The sequence below is a fragment of the Corvus moneduloides genome, chromosome 6 (assembly GCF_009650955.1).
Source record: "Corvus moneduloides isolate bCorMon1 chromosome 6, bCorMon1.pri, whole genome shotgun sequence".
Taxonomy (NCBI): Eukaryota; Metazoa; Chordata; class Aves; order Passeriformes; family Corvidae; genus Corvus; species Corvus moneduloides.
In genome coordinates this window covers 39,660,750-39,687,601 of record NC_045481.1, presented here as the reverse complement: position 1 = coordinate 39,687,601, position 26,852 = coordinate 39,660,750, and the positions used below count along the sequence as shown (strand labels likewise).

The 26,852-nt window shown below is 45.0% G+C and overlaps 2 protein-coding genes across 43 annotated transcripts in view; both read right to left on the bottom strand.

Annotated features, from left to right (window-relative positions):
• MADD (MAP kinase activating death domain) overlaps nucleotides 1-11,207 on the bottom strand; it is a 72,314-nt gene extending 61,107 nt beyond the window's left edge. For all 38 annotated transcript variants that reach the window (XM_032110893.1, XM_032110895.1, XM_032110919.1 and 35 more), the window contains exon 1: nucleotides 11,135-11,207. The gene's annotated coding sequence lies outside the window, so the exon portion shown is untranslated. The remainder of the gene's footprint in view (nucleotides 1-11,134) is intronic.
• Nucleotides 11,208-14,049: 2,842 nt separating this feature from the next.
• NR1H3 (nuclear receptor subfamily 1 group H member 3) overlaps nucleotides 14,050-26,852 on the bottom strand; it is a 31,812-nt gene continuing 19,009 nt past the window's right edge. For all 5 annotated transcript variants that reach the window (XM_032111175.1, XM_032111178.1, XM_032111176.1 and 2 more), the window contains exons 3-9: nucleotides 24,356-24,622; nucleotides 19,898-20,106; nucleotides 19,477-19,656; nucleotides 18,943-19,042; nucleotides 17,305-17,418; nucleotides 16,399-16,493; nucleotides 14,050-16,003 (exon numbers count right to left, since the gene is read on the bottom strand). In XM_032111175.1, the coding sequence (XP_031967066.1) occupies nucleotides 15,857-16,003; nucleotides 16,399-16,493; nucleotides 17,305-17,418; nucleotides 18,943-19,042; nucleotides 19,477-19,656; nucleotides 19,898-20,106; nucleotides 24,356-24,622 (1,112 nt within the window). In that variant the 3' untranslated portion in view covers nucleotides 14,050-15,856. The remainder of the gene's footprint in view (nucleotides 16,004-16,398; nucleotides 16,494-17,304; nucleotides 17,419-18,942; nucleotides 19,043-19,476; nucleotides 19,657-19,897; nucleotides 20,107-24,355; nucleotides 24,623-26,852) is intronic.

Here is a 26,852-nt window from a genome sequence, read left to right as displayed (position 1 = left end):
CAGAAGTGTTTGTGCAGCTACAGGGGAAAACAGACTGTGGAATTGATATGGACTAAACCTAACACCCTCCCTTCTCCTCCCTTGTAGCTTTTGGTTTTACTAGGTTGGTTTTTTTTGTTGTTGTTGGTTCACGAAGTGGCCCCACAAATGCTTGTGCAGGTACAAAGAAAAGGTAGCAGAAAGCAGTTAAGGGAATCTGGAAGACTTGACTGAACATAATATGATCACAGAACTACAGTCAGCACCTTTACAGGCAATAGAGAGGTAAAGTAGTTTCCTTCTGAGAGATTTGCTATCATCCTTCCAATACCTCCTAGATTTTAGACACTAAGTACATTAGGACAGAAATAGATCAAACAATCAACAGATACTTCAATTTTTCCTCTTTCATGTTGGAGTTTGGACCTGAACCAAGAGATTATCTTGACTCTGAGATGGTACAGGTTTTGACATATCAAAGTCAAAATTTCTTCTCTCTTTCAAACTGCTTCATCTTTAGATTGCTTTCTCTCAAATAGTCTTCTGCAGTGTCTTTTCTCTCTGCAAACATTGGAACCAGCCCTTTGAAGGCTGAATCCTCAAGCAGCACTTGAGAAGATACTTTCTGTAACTTCAGCTCCAGAAAAGGAGAAAAATAGAGAAGTGAAGGCCCACCACAGAAACATACTGTACCAAGAGATCACATCTCAGACAACACCAAAATTGAAATATGCACTTATATGGATGGTGAATGGGTTGGTGAGAACTAACACTACCCACACACTGCAGCAGCTGTCAGCAATATTCACTAGTAGAAGTTGGCACCATAGCCTAGACACAAAGAAAAAAGGCCAGAGCCAGCACAAAACCACAGCTTACCAGTAACTCAAGACATGAAAAAAGTGTTCAAAACAACAAACACTTCTATTATTGGCATTACTCTTCATTTCAGAATTCCCCAAACACCCACATTTTAGGTTGTAGCACAACTTCTTAGAGGACAATCTGCATGGTATTCTGCAATTTAAAGTCCTCCTAGAAATAAAAAGTCTATATAAACACACACACACACTCACGAAAAGCACCACACGACGGATATGGCAGCATGAAAGAACCACAGCAGACTTTTTATCAGTTTAGAGTCATCTGCGTCAGACCCATGCCCTGCATTAGTCCCAAGAGACATGAGTTGTGCAGTAACCCTATTTCATCTATCCCTTGGAGTCCTCAATCTTCATTGTGTCTTCTCATTCAAGACACAAATCTAGATGAAAAAAGCAATTTAGTCAAAGAATAACTTGACTACAACAAACTGTTAACACCACTTGTGTCACTGTATGGGGTCAGGCTGAGAAGGAAGTCATTTTCCCCAGAGCAGCTCTCCCAGCGCTGTGCTGTGTACTGGTAACTGGAAAGATGTTGATAACACACCAGTGTTTTAGCTACTGCTGAGAAGCGCTGGCACAGCATCAAGGCTGCATCTCCAACATCCTCCCCCCAGCAGCGGCTGGGGAGCATGCAAAAGTCTTGGGAGGGGACATGGGCAGGACAGCTGACCCAAACTGACCAGAAGGATATGGCATCTGCTCAGGATAAAAGAGAGAGGAGGAGAAAGGCAGAGAATCCATTATTTAAAACATTTATATTCTGGAGCAACCACTAAGCCTGCTGAAGCTCTTCTTCCCAGGAAATGGCTGGACAGCACTTGCTTCTGGGAAGTAGATAATAAAATTTCTTGGGCTTCTTTGCTTCCATGGATGCAATCTTCACTTTATTAAACTGCTTTTACCTTGATCCACAAGGTTTTTTCCATCTCATTTTCTTCCCCCTGTCCTGCTGAGGAGGGGTGTGATAGAGTGGCTCGGTGGACAACTGGCATCCAGGCAAGGTCAACCTACCACACTCACCTGCCGTTGTTTTCCTCACAGAGAGGCTTCCAGATTTGATAGGCCAGGCTTACCCCGAACAGCATGATGCTCAGCAGGTATTTACATCATTGCTTGCAAAAATGATGTGAAGACAACAGATTAATTTCCAACAGGAATGTGCTAATCCCTGCTTTCCTTGCAACCCTTCCATACTTTAAGATGGTTCCAGAAAGGATTCTTCTTCCATTATCTCCAGCTTTTATCTAGTAAAAGGATCATACTGCACATTTCACCAGTGCATGGATACCTTTAGAATATAAATCAGCATCATACAATTCCATCTGCACACTGACTGAATAAAGAGCGTACATGGGACATTAATTTGCAAGAGAAAAAAGAGGAAATTGTGAAGGAGACAGAACAAATTACAGGACAGAAGCCACATGAATTATGGTTCACCGAAACTTCACCTTCTGAAAGACCAAATTTTCAGCCATGCCAGAAAGGAACTAAATTTTTCGTTTCCTTGGAACATCTTGAATTTCTATTTACTCTCAGCCAAGACAGTCTGTACGGAGTTGAGAACTAATAGCCACTATGCCTGACCTTAGTGCATTGTTTTCTGTGAACTCAAGACTCACCAATCGAACTAAACTGAAAGCTTAAACAAACACAAATAGAGTCAGGAGTTTCAATGCCCACTTTTGGGTTGACTTTTGTTTCTTTTTCTCACATCACACACCTTGATCTATCTGCTAAGCTATGAGAATTAGGTGTGAGTATCTGAGGACCAGCCAACCTCACCTGTGTGGGCAGGAACTCCATTTAACTCACTGTTGAACTGAAAACAACATAGTTTGAAGCACAATATGAACTGTTCATGGTAGATCTGACCTATCTTTAGACATTTTAATAATCTTCATGGAATCTTTACCACTGAATTTTTGGTTACTTCTTCTTCCCAGTGTGTTTCAAATGATCCCAGACGTTATCTCTGGTATAGCACACACTATTTTTGCTTGTACTAAGCTTTTAAAGAAACAGACAAGCAGTCCTCTTTTCACATGAGCCATTTTTCATTTCTTCTGCTTAACAACCATATAAAACACTGCTAATAGTTTTATACTTTAAAATATGCAACATTCTAGGAAGCTCATTATTGCTATTATCCAGATACTACAGTGTTTCTGCTAACACAAGAAACACAGACAACAACAGAGATGAGAACACCTCCCCTTCTCCAGAACTTGACAGAACATGGAACAATTTCTAAAATCTGACCTGGATGGACTTGCTATACTGGTGCAGCTGCTTTGTGTGTTACCATGCACCTTGGCAAGGCAGCACTGCATGCCAATACTGTGACTCCCAAGAAGATATGAGCACTTTGAAGAAAAAAAAAAGGCATTTTTTGCAAGCATGCATGCCTAAACAGACAATGGCATATTTATCTAGTATGGCTAGTCTATAATACAGGTGCGGTTCTGCAAAATGCCTGGGATAGTTCCAAGCATAAGAAATCACCTGGTAGAGAACAGGTCTGCAGGCAAATTCTAAAAGCATCCACCCTGGAGCATATGCATCGCTTCCATCAGTAAGAGTTGCTTACAGGTAAAACAGCAGATGCACCCCAAGTACTTCCACTTTCCATTTATTGATAAATCTTGAGGGAAAGGACAGAACAAGCCAGATTAAAGAAAATTAAAGAATGAATGGTGAAAACAGGTTTTGGCAATACAAGAAGACTTCTTTTAAAGCCCTTCTCAATAATTACAATAATTTAAAGATTTCTTCCTTTCCTACTATATAATATCATCTCTTTGCCTTCTGAAAACAGTACTGACACAGCCAAGATATTTAGCCTCTACATTATTTTTCCAGAGCAAAATGGAAGTAGCATGGGCAGGGGTGCTGACAAATGGACTGAAGGTGACCAGAATTAGTCCACAAACAGGAGTATCATGCCACACAGATGGGAACCTTTTTGCAGCATCATGGATTCAGGTTCCCGGTTGCTATAGTGACAGATTTTCCCGTCCTTGCCATATGTCAGCCCTTCAGTGTTGCTTCCTCTCTCCTCCCTGCTTCAGCCAAATGCTTGGCTAAAGCAGCCTGCTGTACATGCAAGATCACGCAGTCACCACACATGCACATGCTGTGAAAACAGACCCACAGGTAATCTGATTCAGATCAATCACCATAGCAACCCAATCTTTTAGTACCTAGATTTTAGCCTGTTGGGTATATTTATAGAGCAGCTGCAGTGCTCCACCCCCTCTGCTCCACCACCAAAGCTCCCAGCACTGCCCACACTACAAACAAGCTTCAGCCAGACACAAGGACTGCGTGGAGTCAGCGCTGAAACAGAGCCCTCCTGGCACCTGCAGGCCCCAAGCCAGATGACAGCATAGTATCTGCAACATGCTAAACGCCTTCCAGTCCGTGAGGTTTCCCGTATCCACGAGTACTACAAATATCAGAAGCCATTCTTGCCCGTGGGAAGCCGAGTACCAACCACAGCTGACAAAATCCGCCTATCCAGGTACCCACAGGATGCTTCCACAGACACACAGTGCATGCACAAAAAGAACGTGCAGAGTGTGCTAATGCAAATTCGCAATCCTAGCAGGAACTTGCAGGCAGCAGCAAAGGCAAAGGAGTGGTTCCAGCAGCACCTGCCTCACAGAGGCAGAGCTGCACCCACCAGGAGGTACCTGAAAGCCATGCAGAAAAATCAAGACCAGGGCTTGAATGAGCAACAAGAGATAAGCAACTGAGGAAGAACAGTATGCAAATACTCTAATACATTTTATTCCATTACACTCTTGGGGAAAACCATCAACAACAAACTAATGCAGGAAAAGCACACATTTTTATAGTACTCCACTTCCTAATAGGAAGGAGATGACAGATTTTAGTCTCAGCCACAGGACATTTCACGTACTTCAATTAAGGTTAAAGACCTTATTCTCCTCCCCTCCTTTACTGTGTGGAATAGCTCTCGTGATCCTCCCGGGGCAGGATGCTTGTGCAGGGCACACAGAGCACCGCTCACTATAGAATCACAGAACAAATTCTGGCATAAAAACCCTCTGCCAATCTGGCCAGTTCTCCTGCTCTACACTGTTTGAATTTAAATTCATCTCTTATTCAAAAATAATCTCCAGAGATTTGCATGAGAGAACAGTAACACAGGGCCAAGTCTTTTCAAGTATGTCCTTTTTTGCCCCTCCTTGTGAAACATCATCATCACAAAGTACGAGAGCCTTCTCATTCTCTCTGCCTCATCACCTTTTCCCTGATCCTCAAATCTGCAGTCATACACTGTGCAAGGAAGTGCAAGGGGGAAGGAAGGACAAACCAAAACCCACACAATGCCCCCAAACCAAACTAGCCTCACACCTCCTGCAACCACTACAGCATTACATTCGTCTCCAAACCAGAACTGCTTTAGGCTTGAGCTTTGAGCTGAGAAACATTAGTGCTGCTTCTGAGTGCAGTCTAGACCCCAGCACCCACAAGATGCTTCCATTCCCAGCCCTTTGCCCAGTTCCCATTTGAGCAGTGGGCCACGGTTCCCACAATGCAGGCATCGAGAAGGTTTTCTTCAAAAAACCAAATAGTGCAAATGTACAGCCATAAAAAAAATAACAAGAAAACAACAAAGCATGTGACATTTGAGAGAACTGCTGGATGCAGCTTCAACTGCTAAATTATTCAGTGCTCTCCCTTGCCACAGCGCCTCCCCCAGCCACGGTAAGCAGCTCTGGGCCAGGAGACATCACTCATGGCACCACCACCACCAGATACAGGCACATTTGACTCTTTCCTGGAAATGGGTCACACAGACAAATGGGACCCCAACAATAAATTACATCCATTTGTAAGACAGAAGAGGGGGAATGCTCACAACCAATGTGGAAACACTAAAACATTGTTCAGGATAATGCGAACCAGAAATTAAAGTACTTGAAATAATCCAGTCATTTGGCTGTTGTTAGCGTCTCAGAACTCAGAGCCTCACATCTGTTTTGCCTTGTATTAGAAACACACAGCCTGTCTCCCCATGTGTGCCACCTGCTTGTTATTCCTTCCCTCTACACACCTTCCCCTTCTCTTTGTCAACACTGTGGGAGATCAGGAATTCCTACTCTCAAACCGATCCTACAATTAATTTTGGTGATAAATCATAGTACCAGCTGGTCAAAACAGAAAGGAAATAAAGGAGACAAGCCCATTTTCTCGCTCTCTGGGGTGTGAGAAGCATGAGTTTGGCAGACTCACCCACATGTAAACATCGGGGGGAAGCAAGCTCAGAGTGAAGAAGGGACAGCAACTGCCTCAAGCAACTGTTGTAGCCAGCAAATGACAGAGCAGGGGCTCCCGAGAGGACCTTCTAGACACGGGCAGTCACCAGGGCAAAGGAAGGAGGGAAAACACCACCCTGCTGGGTATGCCTTAAGACTACTAACAAGAGAGAAGGGAGAAACCAGGTGGCCTGGAGGACAGAAGAAGCGTGCCCAGCTCGTGGCTCCAGCAGAGCAGTTTAACTGTTTATCAAGAGGAAATAGACACGGCAGCAGAGCGGCTCAGCGCTTGTGGGTGCAACAAATTTTGGTGGATACTGCTTGTGATTCTTAATTATCTGTATCACAAAAAGCACTCCTCTCCGCCCACTAGCTGATGACATGGAAACGGGCAGAGGTGCAACTCCTCATCTCCTGTCACAAGGGCCTTTCCAGAGCAAGTACAAGATGCCCAGGCAAGCAGAGATCCAGGGAAGCTGGTGTCAAAGCTACAGGCAAGAAGGCAATCAAAAAAGTTTTACACTGACATTGGGAAATTCAGTTAGAATATAATGGGAAGCAGGACACAACCCAGGCACTGATCTTGCAGATGTGACAAAGTAACAGGATATGAAAAAAAAGGCTGCTCTGCTCAAAAGATAACACACAGTTCCTGGATGTCATCAGATAACAAATTTGACAGTAACATTATCTTTGTCCCCTGTATAAAAAAAACGAATGTTAATTCCCTGATTCTCACAACTGTTTAGAGATTAGTTACAAACAAAACAAAAAGGAGGTATCTGACACACATTACTAGATACATCAAAGGCAACAGGATGACCAGCTCTGTTTCGAGGGATGCTGCTGCTTTGAAGTAGTGAAGGCTGTGTAAGAAACAGAAAACCATAAAACCTTGTTCCTTGCTGCTACGCTGATGCATTATTTCTCACAGCAACCCAGAAACACAAGAGCCTCTCATTTAACTGCAGTGTCTGGGATCACAGCCATGAGAACTGCCTCCAGCTTAAGTAATTTAGGCATATGCAAGCAGCACTTCTTACTTTTAAATCCCTGCAAGGGTCCTGCTAGTAGCAGTGATCTAAAGTGAACACAACCTCTCACGATTCAGTGGTTTCTGGGCACCAACAGGCACAGCCTCCCCATCTGGGAGTTCCCCAGTGTAAAGATATTTCAGAGCTCCTGGCAGCACATGGGTCACTTCATCAGCTGGCTTGGCTTGGGTTTTCAGCTGGTTATTCTAGTTCCAAGACAAAAATCAGGAGCATATTTGTCAATAATCAACAGTAATTTCCATGGCGTTTTGACAGGTTTAAGGAGATCCAGTGACAGAGAACCTAATTGTTCTAAAATTATTTTTTAGCTCAAACAACAGAGCAAAGACCAGCTGAATTATACACATTCAGTTACAGAGAGTGAATGTCAATGTAAGTTTTTCATAGCTCTCAAGGTAGAGAAGGAAAAGCAGCAAAGCATTCTGTCTTTAAAAGAAATATCACAATTTTTCCACAGATTAACAGATTATCCCACTAAAATACCTTCCTTTCTAATTGATGCCTCATGATGCTCATTTTTATTTCACTTTGTGACTTATTAGGTCACTGAAAATGCTTTTACTTCATCAAAATTTATATCTTGAAATAGATGAAAGCTGTTTAAACTGGGGACATGATATTAATCTTGCATATAAAGCTCTTTCATTCTTTTTTTCTAAATCCTTTCCTCATTGCTGCAAATCCCTAATCAGAAGCTGTATCTGTATTTTCTACTAGTGCACTGAACAACTACATCAACTGCCTGGAAATTTAATGCAGTATAGCTTAAATGCAGGCACAACAGGGCCAAGGGACATTTCAGGAATTCATCTGGGTTGTAACATATGCATTGCCTATCTCCGATTCCTTCCTAATGGAAAGTAAGTGAACCATTCACCTCTGTACTAAGTTTTAACATAAAAGTATCAATTACCATCTTGTGACTATGGTGGCAAATCCAGTTAAAAAATGACAGTGTGAGATGACAGGGAAGATACCGTATTTTACACCATTTGTTATCCCCTCTCACATACTAAATCTCTACCAATTTTTTCCCCCTCACAAAAAAAGAAAGCCATTCCTCTAACAAATGTATCTGGAAAGGAGTATCAGAGAAAACCTATTAGCTGGAATGCTGTAAATTAAAACCTTTGAAGAAATTTATTCTCTTAGAATTTAGCAGTACTTGTGACTTTCTAATTTAACACTCACAATTCTCATAAATATTTGGTTTTTCAACTGGCTCATCACAGAATATATTAAATAGACCAGACTGAACATCTTGATAGAGGCATGCCTAGTATATCCTGTCTATACAGAACCTGAGTATTCTATATGGCTTGAGGTGAGAGGGGAAAAGCTGTAAATTATGAGCCTCTATGCCCCTGATGCCAAGGCAGATAAAGTCAAAGCCAACACTAATTTAATTCAGGAAGATTATATGAACAAGTGTTTTAGTAAGGCCTGAAATGCACTGATGCCTCTACCATTTCTACTGAACCATCAGTCCTGATGCTCTAAAACCTAAAAAGCTACTTTGGCTTGGTGGGCAAGGATTAGTGTTAAAAATCCTTGAAACTTTTACTGCTCTGACCCCCAAATCCTTCTGAAACAGACAGAAGTTGGACTCAATACTCTCAGGCACACGGTGTGGCTCTTGGGGATGGTCTTGTGAAGGGCCAGGAGTTGGACTTAAGTGATCCTTGTGGGTACCTTCCAACTCAGCACATTCTGTGATTCACTATATGCACACCCTGTCTGCTTTCAAAAGAGTTGCAGAATGGTATCATGGTTGAAGAAGAGGTTTGCCCTCTAGTATATTTATGCTTTTCCCTGAAAACCTTAAACTCAAAGACCTTTTTTTTTTTTGGTCAGTTTCTACACAGCCTTTGGTTCACCACCATTCATGGCTTTGGCACGTAACACACATCCTGCAACTGTCTCTTGGCCATGCTATGCATTTTGTGTGGACAATGTTTTCTTTCAGTGAGGATACGGTTTTCCTTTTCTGCCCATCCAGTAAAATAGAATTGTTCTAAAAGCAGTAATGGTGCAGAAAACAGTGCAGTAGGACTCTGAAGCTTACAGCTTGAAACCTGTTAATTTGATAAGAACACAAGAGTCCAGACTTGTGATACAACTGCAGCACCACTGGACAAGCAGGTACAAGGTCTTTTAGTGAGCACAAGGCTGTATTACTGTCCAAACAAAAGCATTCTAGAGACTTGCTGATGATTTTGCATTCTATTAAACACACAGTAAGATACTTAACAAGTGTGCATTTAATTCCAGTGTCTATTAAATTGTTTTCAAACTCTGTGCATTTTCTAGCTATACAACAGTAAGACAAAAATAGTGTTTTATAGCTGGAATGATCTATCAGTTCAGTGTTACATAACATGCTATGAGGGGATGACCAGATTAGATCCTGTAAAAACTGCATTTTAGCTATGTTGGATGTGAAGTGCTCTCTCGGATGTGTCAGGACTGCAGCTCTTCATTAGTGCTGAAAACAGCAAGTACTTCTTGTGCCCAATCCAAAACAGTTCCCTAGGTTCAAACAGTATGAAGTCCAAAAATAGAGACACTTCCCAAATAACCTATATTTGGATGACTTTGGTTTGATTATGTGACCGTCAGGACACCACAATACATCTTCCCTCCCCTTGCTTGTGTCTACAAGTAGCATCCTTTTTGCAGATAAGCAATGGTGCAAGGAGCACAGCAAGGACACTTGAGAGCCCACCAACAGAAATGCTGACCCAGAGTCACACTGGATGTAGAGAAAATGGCTGGCTGTTCTAGGGAGAGCACAACATATTGCCAGATCACAGTTCTACCTCGTCTCCATGGGGCTTCAAATTTATAATGTATATTATTTTGCGTATGACTGAAAACAGTGTGCTATATGGGAGAGCTCAGGGGAAAAACGGAGAGAAGACGGGAAACAAATCAGTTTCCTTCCAAGCTCATCATTTCTCGAAACACTTCTTTATCGTGACTCCACACGAACAGTGACACAGACCAAGCTTTCTTCCCCTCCTCCGCCTGACAATTAAAGCGAGCAACACAACAAGGTGGTGACACCCATTTCTGAGGGGAAAATGCTCTTGATTTATAGCCGACTTCATAAGAAATTGCCCAGTATAAAGTGGATTTCCTATTCTATTGTCTTGCGGAGTAACAGGATCTGCTGTTGACAAACCAAAGAGTAAAAGCACCTTTCCAGTCACATTACCGCAGCAAGCTCTTCACAAGGCTGCACACCTCACCCTTTCCAAGGGGATCTTGGCCCTGCGCCTCCCTTCTCCCTTCCTTCACTATCCTGTCTGCTTCCTGCCGGTAGAGAGCGAGGAAAAGCCGCCGGGAGGCCCGGGACCGAGGGCGCCGGCCCCGCGCTCACACCTCCGCCGCCGGCCGAGCCCCCTCCCCGGCCGGCCACGCCGCCATTCCCGAAGCCGGTCAGTCCCGGCTGGAAACCCGCAAGCGACCCCGCAGGGGCTGCTGCCGCTCCCTCGCGGGGACGGCTCCGACAGCGGCCGGCTGAGCCCCGCTGCCACAGCGGGACATCGCGGCCCCGCCCGCCACCGGCGCCCCGGGACGATGGAGCCGAGCCCGGCCGGCGCCGCTCCCCGCAACGGCGAGCCACCATCTCTGCCCGCCGCTGGCCGTGACCTTGCGGAAGGGCTCACCGCTCCCGAGCATCACCACCGCGCCCGGCTGGGCGGCTGCGGCAGCGCTCAGGGCGGGTGGGGGGGCCCCCGCCGCCAGCTGTCCGGGTGCGGGTCACCGCAGGCAGCGCCGCCGGCCGCGCTCCGCGCTCCCCAGCCCGACCCACACGTAGGGTCGGCGGGGCAGGGTCCGCTTTTGACATGTGCACGCACCCGGCCGCCTGCGGCACCGGCACCGGGCAGCGGGCCCCGGCCGGCCGGCCCGCCCCGCTCACCTGCGCCGCTGCCGCCGCCGCCGCTCTGCGCCGCCCGCCCAGTTCCGCATCGAGCGCCAGCGGCGGCGCGCGCCACCGCCGCCCGCAGGGGGGCAGCGAGGGCGGGCGGAGCGAACCACTCGCAGCCGGGGCGGGGGGAGCCGCCTCGCCAGCCGCCCGCAGGGGGCGCTGCAGCCGGAGAGGGGCGGACGGCGCGCGCGGAGGCGGAGGCGGAGACGGTGAGGGAGCGGGAAGGCGGAGGCGGAGACGGTGAGGGAGCGGGAAGGCGGAGGCGGAGACGGTGAGGGAGCGGGAAGGCGGAGGCGGGACAGTCAGGGAGCGGGGAGGCGGAGGCGGAGACGGTCAGGGAGCGGGGAGGCAGGCGGGACGGTGAGGGAGCGGGAAGGCGGAGGCGGGACAGTCAGGGAGCAGGGAGGCAGGCGGGACGTCGGGGAGGGAAGCAGCCCTCCTGGGCGGGCTGCCGCGAGAGAACCGGGAACACTCCAGGTGCTTTCAGACCTTGTCCTGGCGAGCAGCAGCTAAAGCCTCGCAGCAAAGCGCGGCTCCACACGGACGAGGACGCGCCGCCTTGCAGCGAGGAGAGAGTGTGCTGTGTACTTTCACCCTCTGTATTGAGCTATATACTTGCTGATTTGCTACTAGCTTCGTAAGATTACAAGAGAATTCGGTTATTAAAAGCTTGAGATACAGCTTTTTTTAATTCCTTCCAAGCTCCTAAAAACCCGTACGCTGCACAAACAAATCCATTTATTAGTAAAACCCAAACTACCAAAATAAACCCAAAACACAACCAAAAGCACCACAAGTAACACAATTTTGATATATATGGGGTGCAAAATGGAGAAACACTATTTGATATTCCCCATCTATACTTTCCCCACTCTAGAGGAATTGGGTTACCAGAAATACACCCACCTTTTCTCCCTCCCCGTTGATCTGAATAGATCATGAGCAAGTACAGCTGTTGAGTAAGGGTCCAGCCAACCAGGAACACCTGCAAGACTGTAACTCAAGCACCCCAAGATTTCTCCAGTGGCCAAATCAGCAAAATTAATTTGAAATAGGTCAGGTAGAGAGACTTAGAGCAGCAGGACTGTCTCAGGCCTAGATAGAATTTTGTAAACATAAAAGTACAAAGGGTCACCAATCTCAAGGAAGGTTCTTCCCACACACCTGCTTACTTGAGCTCCATGGGCTAACCTGGGAAGCTTCTAAAAGACAAAAAATAATTCTGTACTGATTTGCACATCCAAAAAAAAGTGAGAACCTGAAGATGTAAACAAGGAGATTGCATTTGACTACATGATAATGAAAAGGGATGCACAAGGCAGAATGTGCTGGTTTAGGCTGGTAGAGTTAATTTCCTTCCCAGTGGCTGGCACAGGGCTGTGTTTAGGATCTGTGCTGAACCCAGGGTTGATAACAGAAGTGTTTTTGTTACTGCTGAGCAGGGCTTACACGGACCAAAGGCCCTTTCTGCTTTTCATACTGCCTTGGTGGTGAGAAAGTTGGGGGTGCATGGGAGGTTGGGAGGAGACACAGCCAGGACAGGTGACCCCAGCTGACCAAAGGGATATTCCAGACCATGTGGCATCATGCTCAGTATGTAAGGGGGGGGAAGAAGGAGGAAGAGGGGGATGTTCAGAGCAGTGGTGTTTGTCTTCCCAAGTAAAAACTACATGTGGTAAGGCCCCGCTCTCCTGGTGATGGCTGAACACCTGCTTTTCCATGGGAAACAGTGAATTAATTCCTTGTTTTACTTTGCCTGTGTGCACAGCTTTTGCTTTCTCTATTAAACTGTCTTTATCTCAACCCACGAGTTTTCTGGCTTTTACCCTTCTGATTCTCTCCCCAGTCCTGCTGGTGGGGAGTGAGCAAGTGATTGTGTGGGGCTTGGTAGCTGTCTGGGTTTAAACTACAGAGGCAAGGAAAATCACTGTTTTCATCACTGCCATCCGCAGCAATGTTATAGGTTGTACCTTGAGAATCCCTCAAATTTACATGCAGTTTTTCTCTTCAAATTAAGGAGATGCAGCTCAAAATAAAGAATGTAAAGCTAGAAGTTAAACAGCAGCTCTTCTGTTGACAACCTCATTGTTTAGCAAATCCCTCAAAAGCAGGGCCCAGCCCATCCTCTAATCCACACAGCACTGATGAGCTCTTGAGCTCTGCTCATTAGTCCCCATCTCATACCTCACTGCAGTCTCCTATAAGCCTATTCCTATCCCTTCTTCCTCTGGGCTTAGTAGATTCCAATTTAAATTTTGTACTCCAGAGTAACGCAAAGGCTCCAGCAGAATAGTCTGTGGTGTGGAGCCTTGCTAGATTGACCATCACTTTCCCATTGAGGCAGGAGATCATCAAGCACTTAGGCAGCAGCTAATGCTGGACAGCTCTCTGCTTTCCCCTAGCCTGCTGCTCTCTTTGAGGCAATGCACATGTTCAACTGTTCCTGGTGTTTCTCCTAGGAATACATCAGAAATGAGCAGCATATCAGGAGTCAGGTAAGGTCCTACTGAAATCCACTTGACAGCCAGGGGCACACTGGACTCCTCTTTCAATTCTGGTGAGCCACAGAATGCAGAAAATGGAGTAGAGCACATACGATAAAAGGGTTACGTTCTGAATGTAGCTGTACAAATGGAGTTGAGGTGTATATGCATAATGCATGGTCTTCCTGATGCACACTTAATCCACTTCACCTGTATGCCACCTCTGGCACACAGCAAGGTGCATACTGAGCTACAAATCTCATACTGAAGACCAAAAGAAACTGCTTGCGGTTGCGCTGCTATTTCTTTCTCATCAATTCTTGCTTCTCCCCAACACATACACTCATCATTTCTTATCAGCTTTGAGTTTGTTACAGCAAGAACTTATTCCACCCTCCTCCAGTCTCATGACAGCATATCAGAGAATGTCAAAATCCTGTATTAGGCTTTATTCTTTTATATAAACATTAACATTTCTCAAACAGATTAGTTAAAAATACAGATTTAAACAAGAATTTTTGCAATTGCAATGAGTTATAAAAAACAACAGATTATTTTACAGATTGTTACAAGTGCTTTACAAAGGTGCAGAGTGAAGGCCAGTGGCAGGGGACCAACCTCAAGTGCAAAATGGACACAATACCCTCACCACGGGCATAGCGCTCAGATACACAGCCAAAAAAAACAACAAACAAACCAAAAACAGACAAACAAAAAAACCCCGAGCCATGTGAACCTATGCTCTTGGGATGCTCACTGGGCAAGCAAACATAGACCCCTATGACAGAGAAGACTCATGAGACCAAGCTACCAGGATACTTAAGGTTACATCTCTGAGATCAGCCATAAGATGTTCTTTCTTGGAAAATAAGGAACATGTTCTATAACAGTATATTTCTCTTCCGTCAGACAAAATATTGCTGTAAATCCTAGAATACTTATGGATGCGGATACTTAAAACTTGGGCCATAAATCCAGTGTGGATCTCACAATGCCCAAAGTGAAGAAAGGATACAAGACCCAAGTGTCCTTCTGAAGCAGTTGGCACTCCTCATACAGGAGGGACCTCCATATCCCGTGATCATCACTGAAACCTTGAGCAAGTACCTTGGAAGGACTTTGGCAAAAGGAAGACGATGCAAGTAGATCTGATTATACCCAATATTCCTGCAGCCCGTGATCTGAGAGTTGTACAGCCCACAGCTTGTGCAATGCCCACATATTTCACTAAATGCAGTGTGTCCTCTCTCCTTGGTTGATACATCTTCACACCCACCTTGGAACACATACCACATGCTCCAGATTCTTGGAAGTGTTTGAGATCCTTCCACCACACCTACCTTACCTAGGTACCAGTCCTCCCCACCTATCTTTCTTCTATTCCACCCCTAAAGATAAAATCTATGTCCTGATTTGTTTTGAACTAAAGTTGTCCAGCTGTTAGCAAATCAAAGGTAAATTGAGCTGAGAACCACCATGAGATAAAACCGTGATGCATTACATTAAAAAAATCCACTACTTTATGCCTGACATCCTTTTGATATACAATGTTCCCTACCCAGAGGACCTCCTTGTTAGACAAAGGGCACTACACATTACAGGAATCCTTTCTCCAAAGGAGGGCCAGAATAAAGGGCAGCTCTAGAGATGAAGTCTCATAATAAAGAAATAAAAGCTACTTCTCTTGGAATCATTTTAAAGGGCAGCACATTCAAGAGATTTTATTTATAGGAAACCCAGTGAAACCCCTAGAACATCCACACTGACTTCCCTGAGCTCCTCAGATCCAGGAACACTGGGGACCCTGCAGAAGCCTTTTGAGCTGGGTGACTCTCAACAGAGAGCTTTTGGCAAGTTCCTGCAAATTCATTTTCATAATCAGCGAGAAGAGGATCAATGGGCAAACCCTCAGCATATGCTTAGAGAAGAGAAAGACTCTGAAGAAAAAGGAGTTGGGGGGCAGGGGGAAAGGTCTTCATTTCTACCGTTTTTGAATGTTTCACGTTATTCCTTTGGGGTACGGGCACTACATCGAAACCAACCCCTCCATCAGCTGATCTACCCCAGCTGCCTCCTGCAGAGTCTCATGACAACACTGAAACCCCAGGCTCATCAATCCCTGCATGCCCAGCCCAGGGTTCAGTGCTTTGGAGAGGGGAGGCTGGCTTCTCGTTAGCGAAGGCTGGGAGATGGCATTATGTCAGCATGTCAGCGCCCTGGGAGCATGCAGTCACTCATGCACATCCCAGATTTCTGAGAGCAGGGGCGGGAGCTTCTTGTCCTGCAGCCGAAGGGCAAACACCTGTTCAGAGTGGACACTGCTCAGTGTCCGAAGACTGACCAGCTTCATTAACATCCGTGGAAACATCAAGCGATCCTGCAGGGGCAAACAGACAACTGTTAGTAAATTCACCTAAAACTTTGTTTAAAAAAAAATTACTACAACTGATGACGTACTGTAACCACAATCCTTACTTCCTCTAAACCCAGCATCCTCCAAGAGGATGCAGTGTGAAAGAACACAAGTAGTACATCATGTCCCAAAACTCCAGACTTTCCATGCTGGCTAAACTACGGAACATGATACAGGAGAGCAGATTGTGACAGCTCACAAATCCTGCATTTACAGCTGCTATCAAAGAGCCCAGAAGGGACAAGCGTGACAGTACAAGCAGCAAGAGACCAGTTACAGACAGTACTGCAGGAACTCTGCCTGCATAAACACAAAATCCGCTGGCATCGTCACCGGCGATGTTCTGGTCAGGCACTCACATTTGGTCTGTTGATGCAAATGTAAGAATGAAGCGCTTCCACATAGGTGTGCTGCAGCCTCTCCACCAGGGACTGGTCCTGCACATTTGGTCGGTCTGCCACAAAGCAGGTTAGAAGTAAGCAGATTAGACATAAGCAGATTGCCACAGGCAGCTTCACTGGATTTAACATCTCTGTCTAACCCTACTTCCTCCTGTGGTCTCTTCCAAAAACTTCATCTCAGATTTACCCAACTGGGAGATATAGCCATGACACTGTGGCAGCTACGTCAGTTGCCTGTAACTGTTCTTTCTCAGTGAGGCCTACTGCACACGGGGAGCCTGATCTGACTCCTACAGAGGTGGCAGGTTAGAGGGACCAAACACACTTACGTAGTGCTGTTTGGGCTCATCTTCCTGTCCCAGAAGAAATGAGAAGCTGCCTATTCGAGAGCAAATGGGAAAGTCTCTCTCATAGCTGAGCCAGTTAGAAAACAGGAACAAAGAAAAACAGTCATTAATCAGGTCACAAGACAGAAGAGTAGAGGTGGCTTCTTGGCAAAGCCCTGTCCTGGCCTGGAGCGATACTGCCTCTTGTCCAGAGGCCCACTAGATGTCGCTCATGCTGTGGGACCGGCATTACACCAGAGAGGTGCCAAGGACATTAAGGGGGCAATAAAATAGCAATTTCCAAATGAGGAAGATAAACACTGGCTGATTTTTCTACACACTTCTCCAACAGTGAGGAATTCGATTTCCTCCAGAAGTTGCACTAGAAAATTCAGAATATAATTAATAATATGCTCCCTTTATCACTAGACTCTACACATGCTCTATTACTCATTTTCTGCTTTTAACATTCCTTCCCTCTAGTTTCTTTGCCCTCTGACTCACTGCTGCAGCTCTTCAGATCTTCCTGGCTTTTTACCTGCAGAGAAAATGTTGATGGCAATTAAAAGTGCGTATTCAGCATCATTAAGCTGTAGCTCATTCATTCCCTTTGAGAACTCAAAGATGGGGTTAATGAACTCAAACTGCAGACCTGCAACAAACAGAAGAGAACAAGGTGAGGCAGTAGCAATTGTCTCCCCTCTCTCCCCCTTCCTTTCACAGAAAAGGCCACCAGAAATCCACTGCAATACACCAGGGAGTGGGGAGGACGCACAGGCAGGGACAAACCCTTACATTATGCTCCAATCAATCTTCCCTTTACATCCACTACTGGTGAGCACCAATAATAGTGGCTGAACTGTTATAACATTCTAACTGTAAAATCACACTATTTCTGGGTTTTCCTAAAGCCTTAAATGCCCCCCAGCCCATTACTGGGCAACAGCTAAAGGAACAAAACATCAGCTATCAGGTAAGTCCATCAAAATGTCAGAAAGTCATAAGCACAACATCTATACTGTCCACTCTCATAGCATCACCTCCTTCACACCCAGTAGCCTGCACACTTTCAAAGTCCCATGCTTAAGGTTCATATGAAGTATGTATGAGCTGAAAATATCCGGTTCCAAGAACTCTGAACGATGCCATTTCCTTCAGCTCAAAGAACTGGGAGACCTGAGGCAGAGCCTGACCTAGGCTTCCAATCACCTCATTTGATAAATGCAGTTAGACAGAAATGCACTGATATTTATTGCCGTAACAGAGACCACTGTCAAACCAGGTCTCTTTGTGCTATGTAATCACGCTGAAAACTTCAGGCCTTTCGTCCAAAATAGCATCCAAGTTTCTAATTTCCTGCATTACAACTGCATCAGAGAAGGAGGAACAGAATGGAGGGAATCTTTCTGGCTCCCTGCTGTTTGCCTTTCTAATAACCTGAAGAAAAGACTACCAGGAAAAGTGTCAAAAAGAAAAGTTGTATATAAAAGCCATCTCAAGCATAAATGGTTAAATAGCTACTCAAGGAATAAAATAAAATCAGCTGAAGCACAGCTTAAGTCTTGTTTTTAGAAATGCTAAAGATACACACTTCTTGTTACTTCATCTGAAATTACAGACACTCATAGGCCCTGGAAAAATAAAAGACTTCAGAGATCACAACACCACAGGCTACCATATATTAGAATGATAAAATATCTAAAGCAGTCTGTGGGGATCCTCAGTGCACAGTACAGACTTCGTATCAACTGAAATGTAATCACAGTAACGTCATCACTCCAAGTGATCCGGATTAGCAAGTGATGCACTTGCAAAGGAGAGAAGACTGTGGTTTGAATTGGTATGATCTGACACAACTCTACCACCACATCACATCTCTACAAGCAAGGAAGTTCACACCAACTCTTAGTCCTAGGTGGACACCTGCAGCAATATTTTCATGCTTTAAGAGTCCAGATTTTCCCAAGCAAATTGACACCTAGAAAAAGACATGAACTGAGCTAGTATCATATGTTAAAAGCAAAAAAAAAAAAATGGTTTGTGGGGCTATTGGTTTGGTCCTGTTCTAAACCTCTTACCTGACCACCCAAACTATTTCCAGCTGCCCACATTAAAAAGGAAAATATGTAAGAACACAAGACACTGGAGAGGAAGAAACACCTGTCTAATGGACCACCTGCTTTGGCGAAGTCATCCCGATTATAGCTCAGGTCCTTAAGAAAGGTGATGCTCTCAATCTCTGGATTGTAGCGCCGAGATGTCTCCAACAACATCACCTGAGGACAGAAATAGATACACTTGATTTGAAACCAGCAAGAAATGTTACAACATCAATAATTTGCTGACTGTTGAAGCATCTTTGACAAAAAAAAAAACCAAACACAAAACCACTCCAGTTTCTCTCAGAGTGCTTAAAAATTCCAGGGTAAAGTCTGCTGCCATCCTTTGTGGTGTCTGCTTCTGGGAAACGGGAAACTCCTGCTTACCACTACCAAGGCACTTGCCTCACTCTCTTCCTGTATAACCAGACACTGCAGCATATAACCAGGCATCTTGCCAATATAACCTCAGTATATTGCAGTAACAGTCCCATAGCTGAGGTCCTTCAGTCTGCTATCCTCAAAAAAGGGATGGAACTAGTTCTCTAGGTGGTTACTGCCAAATTCTTTCATCTCTGCTACTATGTACTGTGGTCGAGTCAAACCCTCACCTCTATGGTAGATGTCTTCAGTAAAGCAATCTGATCTTCCCTGGTGAGCTCCAGGAAGCCAGGTAATTGCTTGGCAAAGTCCACAATCTCTTGCACAGAGATAATTGCAAGTTCTGTAAAGTGAGCAAAACGCTGCTGCCTTGCTTCACGGTTATTTGGATCAGGAATCTGGGGCCATGGCTGTGGGAATGGGAAGAGACAGCATATATTTGTGAAAGATGGAGCCAAAGATGAAAGATAAGATGAAGAGAACAAGGGAAGCAAATGACAGCTTCAAACATGATCCTTTGCTATTATTTTCAGAGCTTTAGCCCACAAATGCAATGCCTAAAGTAACTCTGTTCTCCCAGATGTTTTACCTAAAACAAGACTCCCCAAACTTCACTTTTTCTTATTTTGGATACACTGGTAGAGTTTTTACCGTCACTTTGAGCCTGTCTGTGAAGGAGCGCTGGTTGCACTGCTGCTGAGCAGCCACAAGCTTTTTTATCATGCTCAGCTGTTCCGGCGTCAGTTTGTGGGAAGGGCTTGGCGGATTTGGAGGGTTTGGACGCACCACAACTGTCCGAGCCTGATCGTCTTCCTGCTTCTTCAGTTTCTTCAGTCGGATCTGTTCTTCAGACAGAACATCTAAAGCAGGAATAGCCCATGATCAATCATAGGAAGACAATGGAAACCACACTGAACACAGGATAACGTGCTGTGGATGGAGAGGCAGAGATCACAGCTGCCTGTACCAGGCATAGCACAGTGTACACAACACAGCCAACAGTGATACTTGTTTCCCCCTCTATGCCCTACTTCAAGTTGTTCCATTGCCTTTCTTCAAATCATACTGTCATGTAAAGTGTTCATAGAAGGCAGAAGCTCCCCTCATGATGCCCTGCAGATCTCAGAAAAACAACAGTGACTTTCCCCAAAAAGCAATTCCCTAAAATGTCAGGTGCTCCCTTCATATGCCATGGTGTGTCCACTGTATTTTATATTATCCTACTGTTATGTCTTTTCTCAGTATTTTTAATTTAACAGCTTGTGTAATTTCACCCTCTTCAAAAGTCAGACTCCATCCTGGGTGGAGTTTGAGAGTGAAAGGATAATTTGCTATACAGGCCATCTGCAGCAAACTCTAGAGCAGTAACATACCCCAAGATGAATAGTGGAAGAATAGCTTTGCACAAAATGTACTGAGGACCAACGGCAGGTCCTTCAGGAATAGGATTGAAAGTGTCTCCTTCAGTTGTTAAGTCAAAGGGGAGATGTTACGTGGATGTAACATTGTAAGGAACAGAACAACTCAAAGACATCTGCTCTACTGAGGGCTGATGGGGTCCCTCTGTCAGAGAAAGGGAAGTGCATCTTTTCTTGTAGGCTTGCCAAGCTGTGAAGAGGGATTTAAACTAAAGGTGCCTAGGGACAGGAACCTCAATCCATCCCTCTCCTACCAGTTTGATGCCAGGGCCAGCAAGAGATGCCCAGGGCCTGGAGAGGGTATGCAGGTCAGCAGGAGAGCTCCTGAAGAGCAGCACAATGGAATTCCTGCCACTCCATCCAGTAAGTCAGGTTCATCAGGAGCCCAACTTAAATTCCTTTATGCAAATGCATGTAGCAGAGGGAGTAAACACGAGGAGTTAGAGACACGCACACACCTGCAGGGCTGTAATCATATCGGCATCACAGAGACATGGTGAAATGAATCCTATAACTGGGGTGTTGGAATGGTAGGATACAGGCTCTTCAGGAAGGAAAGGCAGGGGAGACAAGGAGTGTCCAGCTGGAGTGCATGGAGCTCTGCCCGGGATGGATGAGGAGCTGAACAAGAGCTTATGAGCCAGGATTAAAGGGAGGACAGGGACAGGTGACATTACAGAGGGGGTCTAATGTTACAAGCCACCCAACCAAGAAGACCAAGCAGAGGAGGCCCTCTATCAACAGAAAAGAGCAGCCTCACATTCACAAGCCCTGATCCTTATGGGACACTTCAACCATTCCAATATCTGTAGGAGGGACAACACAGCAGGGAATAAGCAGTCCAGGAGGCTCCTGGAATGTGTTGATAGTAACTGTCTTCTGCAAGTGACAGAGGAGCCAACAAGGAGAGATGCTATGCCAGACCTTATTATCACCAACGGGGGAGGACCTGGTGGGAAAGGTTAAGCTCAAGGGCAGCCTGGGCTGCAGTGATCATGAAATGGTGAATTTCAAGATCCTTGGAGCAACAGGGAGGGTGCACAGCAAGTTCACTGGCCTGGACTTCAGGAGAGCAGACTCTGGCCTCTTCAGGGATCTGCTTGGTAGAGTACTATCAGATAAAGTGCAGGAGGGAAGAGGGGCCCAAGAAATCTGGTTAATATTCAAGGATCACCTCCACCAAGCTCAGGAGCAATGTATCCTTGTCTCTAAATTAGAACAGCATGGATTTGACGGAAGGATCACTTGGAGGATAGAAGATTGGTTGGATGGTCACACTCAAAGAGTTGTGGCCCATGGCTCAATGTCCAAGTGGAGACCAGTGATGAGTGGTGTTCCCCAGGGGTTGGTATTTGGACCGGCACTGTTTAACACCTTTGTTAAGGTGCACAGTGGGACTGAGTGCACCCTCAGCAAGGCTGCTGACAGCACCAGGCTCTGTGCTGTGATTGACACGCTGGAGGGAAGGGAAGCAGAAAAGGAACTGATTGGAAAAAAAACCCCTCTGTATCTTCAAGAACAAAGATAAATAAAGCTCGACTTTACAAACAAGACTTTAAAAGTGCTGAAAGATTCTTTGGCCATTTTTTTAATGCACAGATAACACAGAAAACAGAGGAGGTTGGAATGAGGAGGGGGTTAGTCTCTTCTGCCATGCCCACAGTGAGAGAACAAGAAGAAAAGGCCTTAAACTGAGACAAGGGAGATTCGGATTAGGTATTAAAAAAGAATTTGCCTTGTTAGGACATGCATTGGAACAAGTTGCCCATGAAGGTGATGGAGTCACCATCCCTGGAGGTGTTTAAGAGACATCTGGATCTATGCTGGGCAATACGGTTTAGTGGTTTAAGGGTTACAGTGGTACTTCTGGGTAGACATTTGGACTTGATGATCTTGAAAGATCTCTTCACACCTTGATGATTCTATAGCTGCTACACAGAGAAGCAGGCCCTAAAATTGAACAACTATGTAACTGCACTTCTTAAAAGAATGTTAGACAAGAACTGAAGAGCTACTATACAACAGCATTCTTAGGATTGGAAGGATAGACAAAGAACATAACACAGTCAAGCTGAGAGTAATACTCAGAGAGTAATTCCTGACTTCCAACAGGGAGGATGTGTGCACAGGTACATGCGCCATGCACAAAATTTACAATTCTAACAGCAAAAGTGTTCAGTATAATTACCAAAATAAGGGGGATCTGTAAGATTAGAGAATACTACTTACAGTGTCAGTTTAAGGAGGGAAGTAATTGATCCAAGTGATTATAGTCCCTCCTCTTGGGATTCAGACACAAGGAAAAAAATTTATCTGGTAACATGTTACTTGGCTATTAATGAATCTTGAAAACTGCCTAAGTGCAAGTTCCTACACCATGCTAAATTCAAAGCAATCTAACTTACTTGGTTTGCCAGGAAGGAATTATTTAACCTCGTGGTTCACACTGGCTTAAGAACAATAAACTGGCCATGAATAACTTCAGTCTGGGAATTAGAAGAATGTTTCCAGCAATTACTAGGGGAAGTTCTGGAATGACCTTCCAAGTGAAACAGCTGGAGGAAAAAGCCCTCAGTTTCTGTCAAAACTAACAAGGCAAATTTGCAGTGGGGATTACAGCGTCGACAAGAATTGCCAAGTTCTTGATAATAACACCAAGATTCCTTTTGACCTAATTTTCCTGAGCTGTCTTGAACACAAAACAATGACTAAATGCAGAAACATACTGAGGCTCTGTATCTACCTGCAACAAAGAGAAGCAAAGTGAACAAGCGGTCTTAACTGCATTGCTTTTCAAATACATCTGTTTCGTTGCTCTTGGGAACAGGGCAATGGGGTAAAGACAGCATACATAATATTGACACAAACCAGTGAGATAAAGATACTGATGTGCTGTGTTTCATGCTGAAAAACTGAACAGCACGTCTCCTAGCTCATTGGGACTTAATTTTTGCAGAATTATAAGATGTTTTGCAGAATTATAAATGTTTCTGAAATATCTGCTGTTTCTAGTTGTTCTGGGTGCTGGGTGTCAGAAAAGAAGACTTCACACAGACCTAACATTAACTGAGCATTCATTCAGCCAGTCTTGAGGAGCAAAGGGATGAAACCTGGATGCCTTGGCCGAGGAGGGCTGTTCCTGATATGCAAGCAGAAATACTGGTGAATATTCAGAAACAGCAGCCTTATGGCTTGTGTGAGAAAAATAGCAGAGTTCACTAAAGGGAGCAATGAGATCAGCTCATGCACAAACACAGCTGCAGTACTGTGGTGCTGCCCTTGACCTCTTTTGCAAGCTCACAGTAGGAAGCAAAGAAAAGTGCCTGTTGTTCAGGGAGCACGGTGACCAATCTTAAGAGTCCTGATCACAAGCCTGACTTTACCGACACACTTTACAGCATCCTGAAGAACATGTGAGTCTTTCCTCTACTGGCATATTCCACAAGTTCTTACAAGGAATAAAGCAGGGCTGGGGCTCTCAGCACACCAGTGGTGTTCCACTAATAGCCTCACCTCCCCACGTGATCCCTGTTGAGCTCTCAGTGACTTCCCACGCACATTCCAGCATACAGCCTGCATGGCTTCCACGTCCCCCCCTCCCCAAGCACTCGCACTGCTCCCTGCCTCACAGCCACGGTCCCCACAGCCCTCCTGTCCCATCCCACCCCCAGCGGCCCGTGCCTGCACTCACACTGCTCCCGCATGCCGGCCTCCTGGCACTTGCGCAGCCGGCACTCCTGGCACTTGCGGCGCATGTACATGTCCATCTCGCACTTGCCGCCGTTCTTGCAGACGTACTGCGCGCCCTTGATGACGCTGCGGCGGAAGAAGCCCTTGCAGCCTTCGCAGCTCAGCACGTTGTAGTGGAAGCCGGAGGCCTTGTCCCCGCACACACTGCACACTTCGTTTCCCAGCATCTTAGGGGCTGGGCCCTTCTTCCGCTTCAAGGGGGGATTTTCTACCGAAATGAACGGTAGCGAGGAAAAAAACAAAAGAAAAGAAAACCCACAGACATGAAGGAAGGGTGGTGTTGGCAGCTGACTGTCCCATTCCTGACAATAACCACAACCCACTATCTCTCAAGCACATGGATGAAAATATCAAGTCGCCCTTTTCACACACACCCCTTCTGGGCAAGCAAGTCTTCTACAACGAACTTACTGACATAATCCACAAGGTTTCACCTCAACTATATAAACAAATATAGCTTCACACTTGTTCTCCTCCAAAACAGTGAAAGAGCCAAAACATGCTCAGGCCAAGGGTTCTTCTGCACTTGCCAATTACAGTTAAGTTACTAATGTGAGAAAAACCTACAAAAAAGTTGAGCTGAAATCCAAGATTGTGCAGAGAGTAAATTTCTTCAGAACTTACCTCCAGTTCTCTTACTTTTATTCTCTGCCATACTCATGCAAAAGAACAAGGAAAAATGTTTCCTCAATTCAATAGTGACAGAAAGCCAGTGCTGAAACTGTGACCCTACGAAAACCAGACGAAGCAGACAACCCCTGTTACTGGAACATTTGGGGAAGCTGTCGAGACAGAAGACAGCAGTTTGTGAAGTTAGGGGTAATAAGCAGACAAGCAGTACACTTCACAAGCTCTGAGCCTCTGGAATCCTGAAGCCATCATTTCCTCTTCAAGAAGAGCGCTCCCCACCCCTAAAACCAAAACACTCTCATAGTGACAGTTCATTTACTAAAGCTTATTGTATCTCAAACATGGGGCCTTCACTACTGCTTCACATTTCAGATGGTCTCATGCAGCAGGATCCTAATTCTTCCTACATCATTCTGACAGATCTTAATCTTATCAGTGGCTCTGCATTCTGAAAACATCTTTGGTCTGCTCCAACACATCTCACCTTAAGCATTCCACCCAAATGCTTGCTGATATTACACGTGCATTCCCTCCCTATTAGCCCTCTCTCTTTTCCATCCATTTAATTCTAGCTGTGTTGACATATGATACTCTACACAGCTCATAGTGCAGGTATTTTTCTGTATGTCAGGCATTACAGATTCTTCTATGGCAGCTGTTACAAAGATTACAACCAGCATGTTTTGGTAAGTCTCCAAATTATATTTAGGTATGTCCGGAAAGCCTTTACACTGGAGTTAATGCTTAGTTTGAAGGACAAGGCTACTGCATTTCTTGACCAGCATCAGGGTTACAGTTGCATTGATGCCTTATCCAACTACCTAAAAACAGAGGCCAGCCGAAATTAAGAGAATAAAAAGCAGTTATATTTATTGAAGGGCCTTCAGGTACATTTAGGGCAGACGAAGGCCCCCCAGGGGCTACACTCAAAAATGGACGACAGGTCACGGGTTTTCATACTTTTGTCAGTTTGGTCCATTTGCGTATCAGGGATTAATATTCCACTTACAGCTTCAGGTAATGAAGTAATTTACCCCAAGTTTGCTCTCCCCCCCTCACTTTTGTTTACATTTCTTGGGGCCTGAGACAGTAAGGTGTCCTTGATTCCCAGACCTAGAGAGGAACTGTTCCGTCTGACCAAGATGGGAGAACAGTAGCTAACACTCTATATGGAGTTTAGAGTTATACACTAAAGAATTGCAGGATCACAAATATATGAAAAATATAAAACCTAAAATCCTAAGGCATCAGCATGTCTCATTTTTGTACTTACTGTACTAATGCTTCTATCCTTACTCATGTTTACATCCCCTATTCTGCTCAAGTTCCTGAAATGGTAACCAGTTTTAGGTCAGTCTCAGAAATTATTACTGGTGTTCCTCACTGCAAGTTTTCAGCCGTAAGTATCTTGGTGTTGATTTTCAATCCCACTGACTTTACAGAGGCCTGGAGGTCACTCATTTTGGCCTGCACTTCTCATTGCAGATTGGACAGCAAGAAAATGTCATCAGAAAGGTTAAATTTCTGATATTCCCTCTTGTTCAACACTCTTGTTCAACTTTCTCTTCACACAATAAATTACCAAGTAAAGATTATGCAATGCCTACAGTTATTTCTACAGTTACTTCAGATTGCTCAGTATAAACACATGTAATGGCAGACTAACTGGTACGACAACTTTGCTGAAGCCTCAAGGGATGTTCATATGCTTCTGAGAAATAGCAGAGTAATCCAACAACTTCCACAGATAAATCTGTCCATCTTTTGTATTTCTTAGCTGTCTTTAAGACATTACATAAACATCTTCT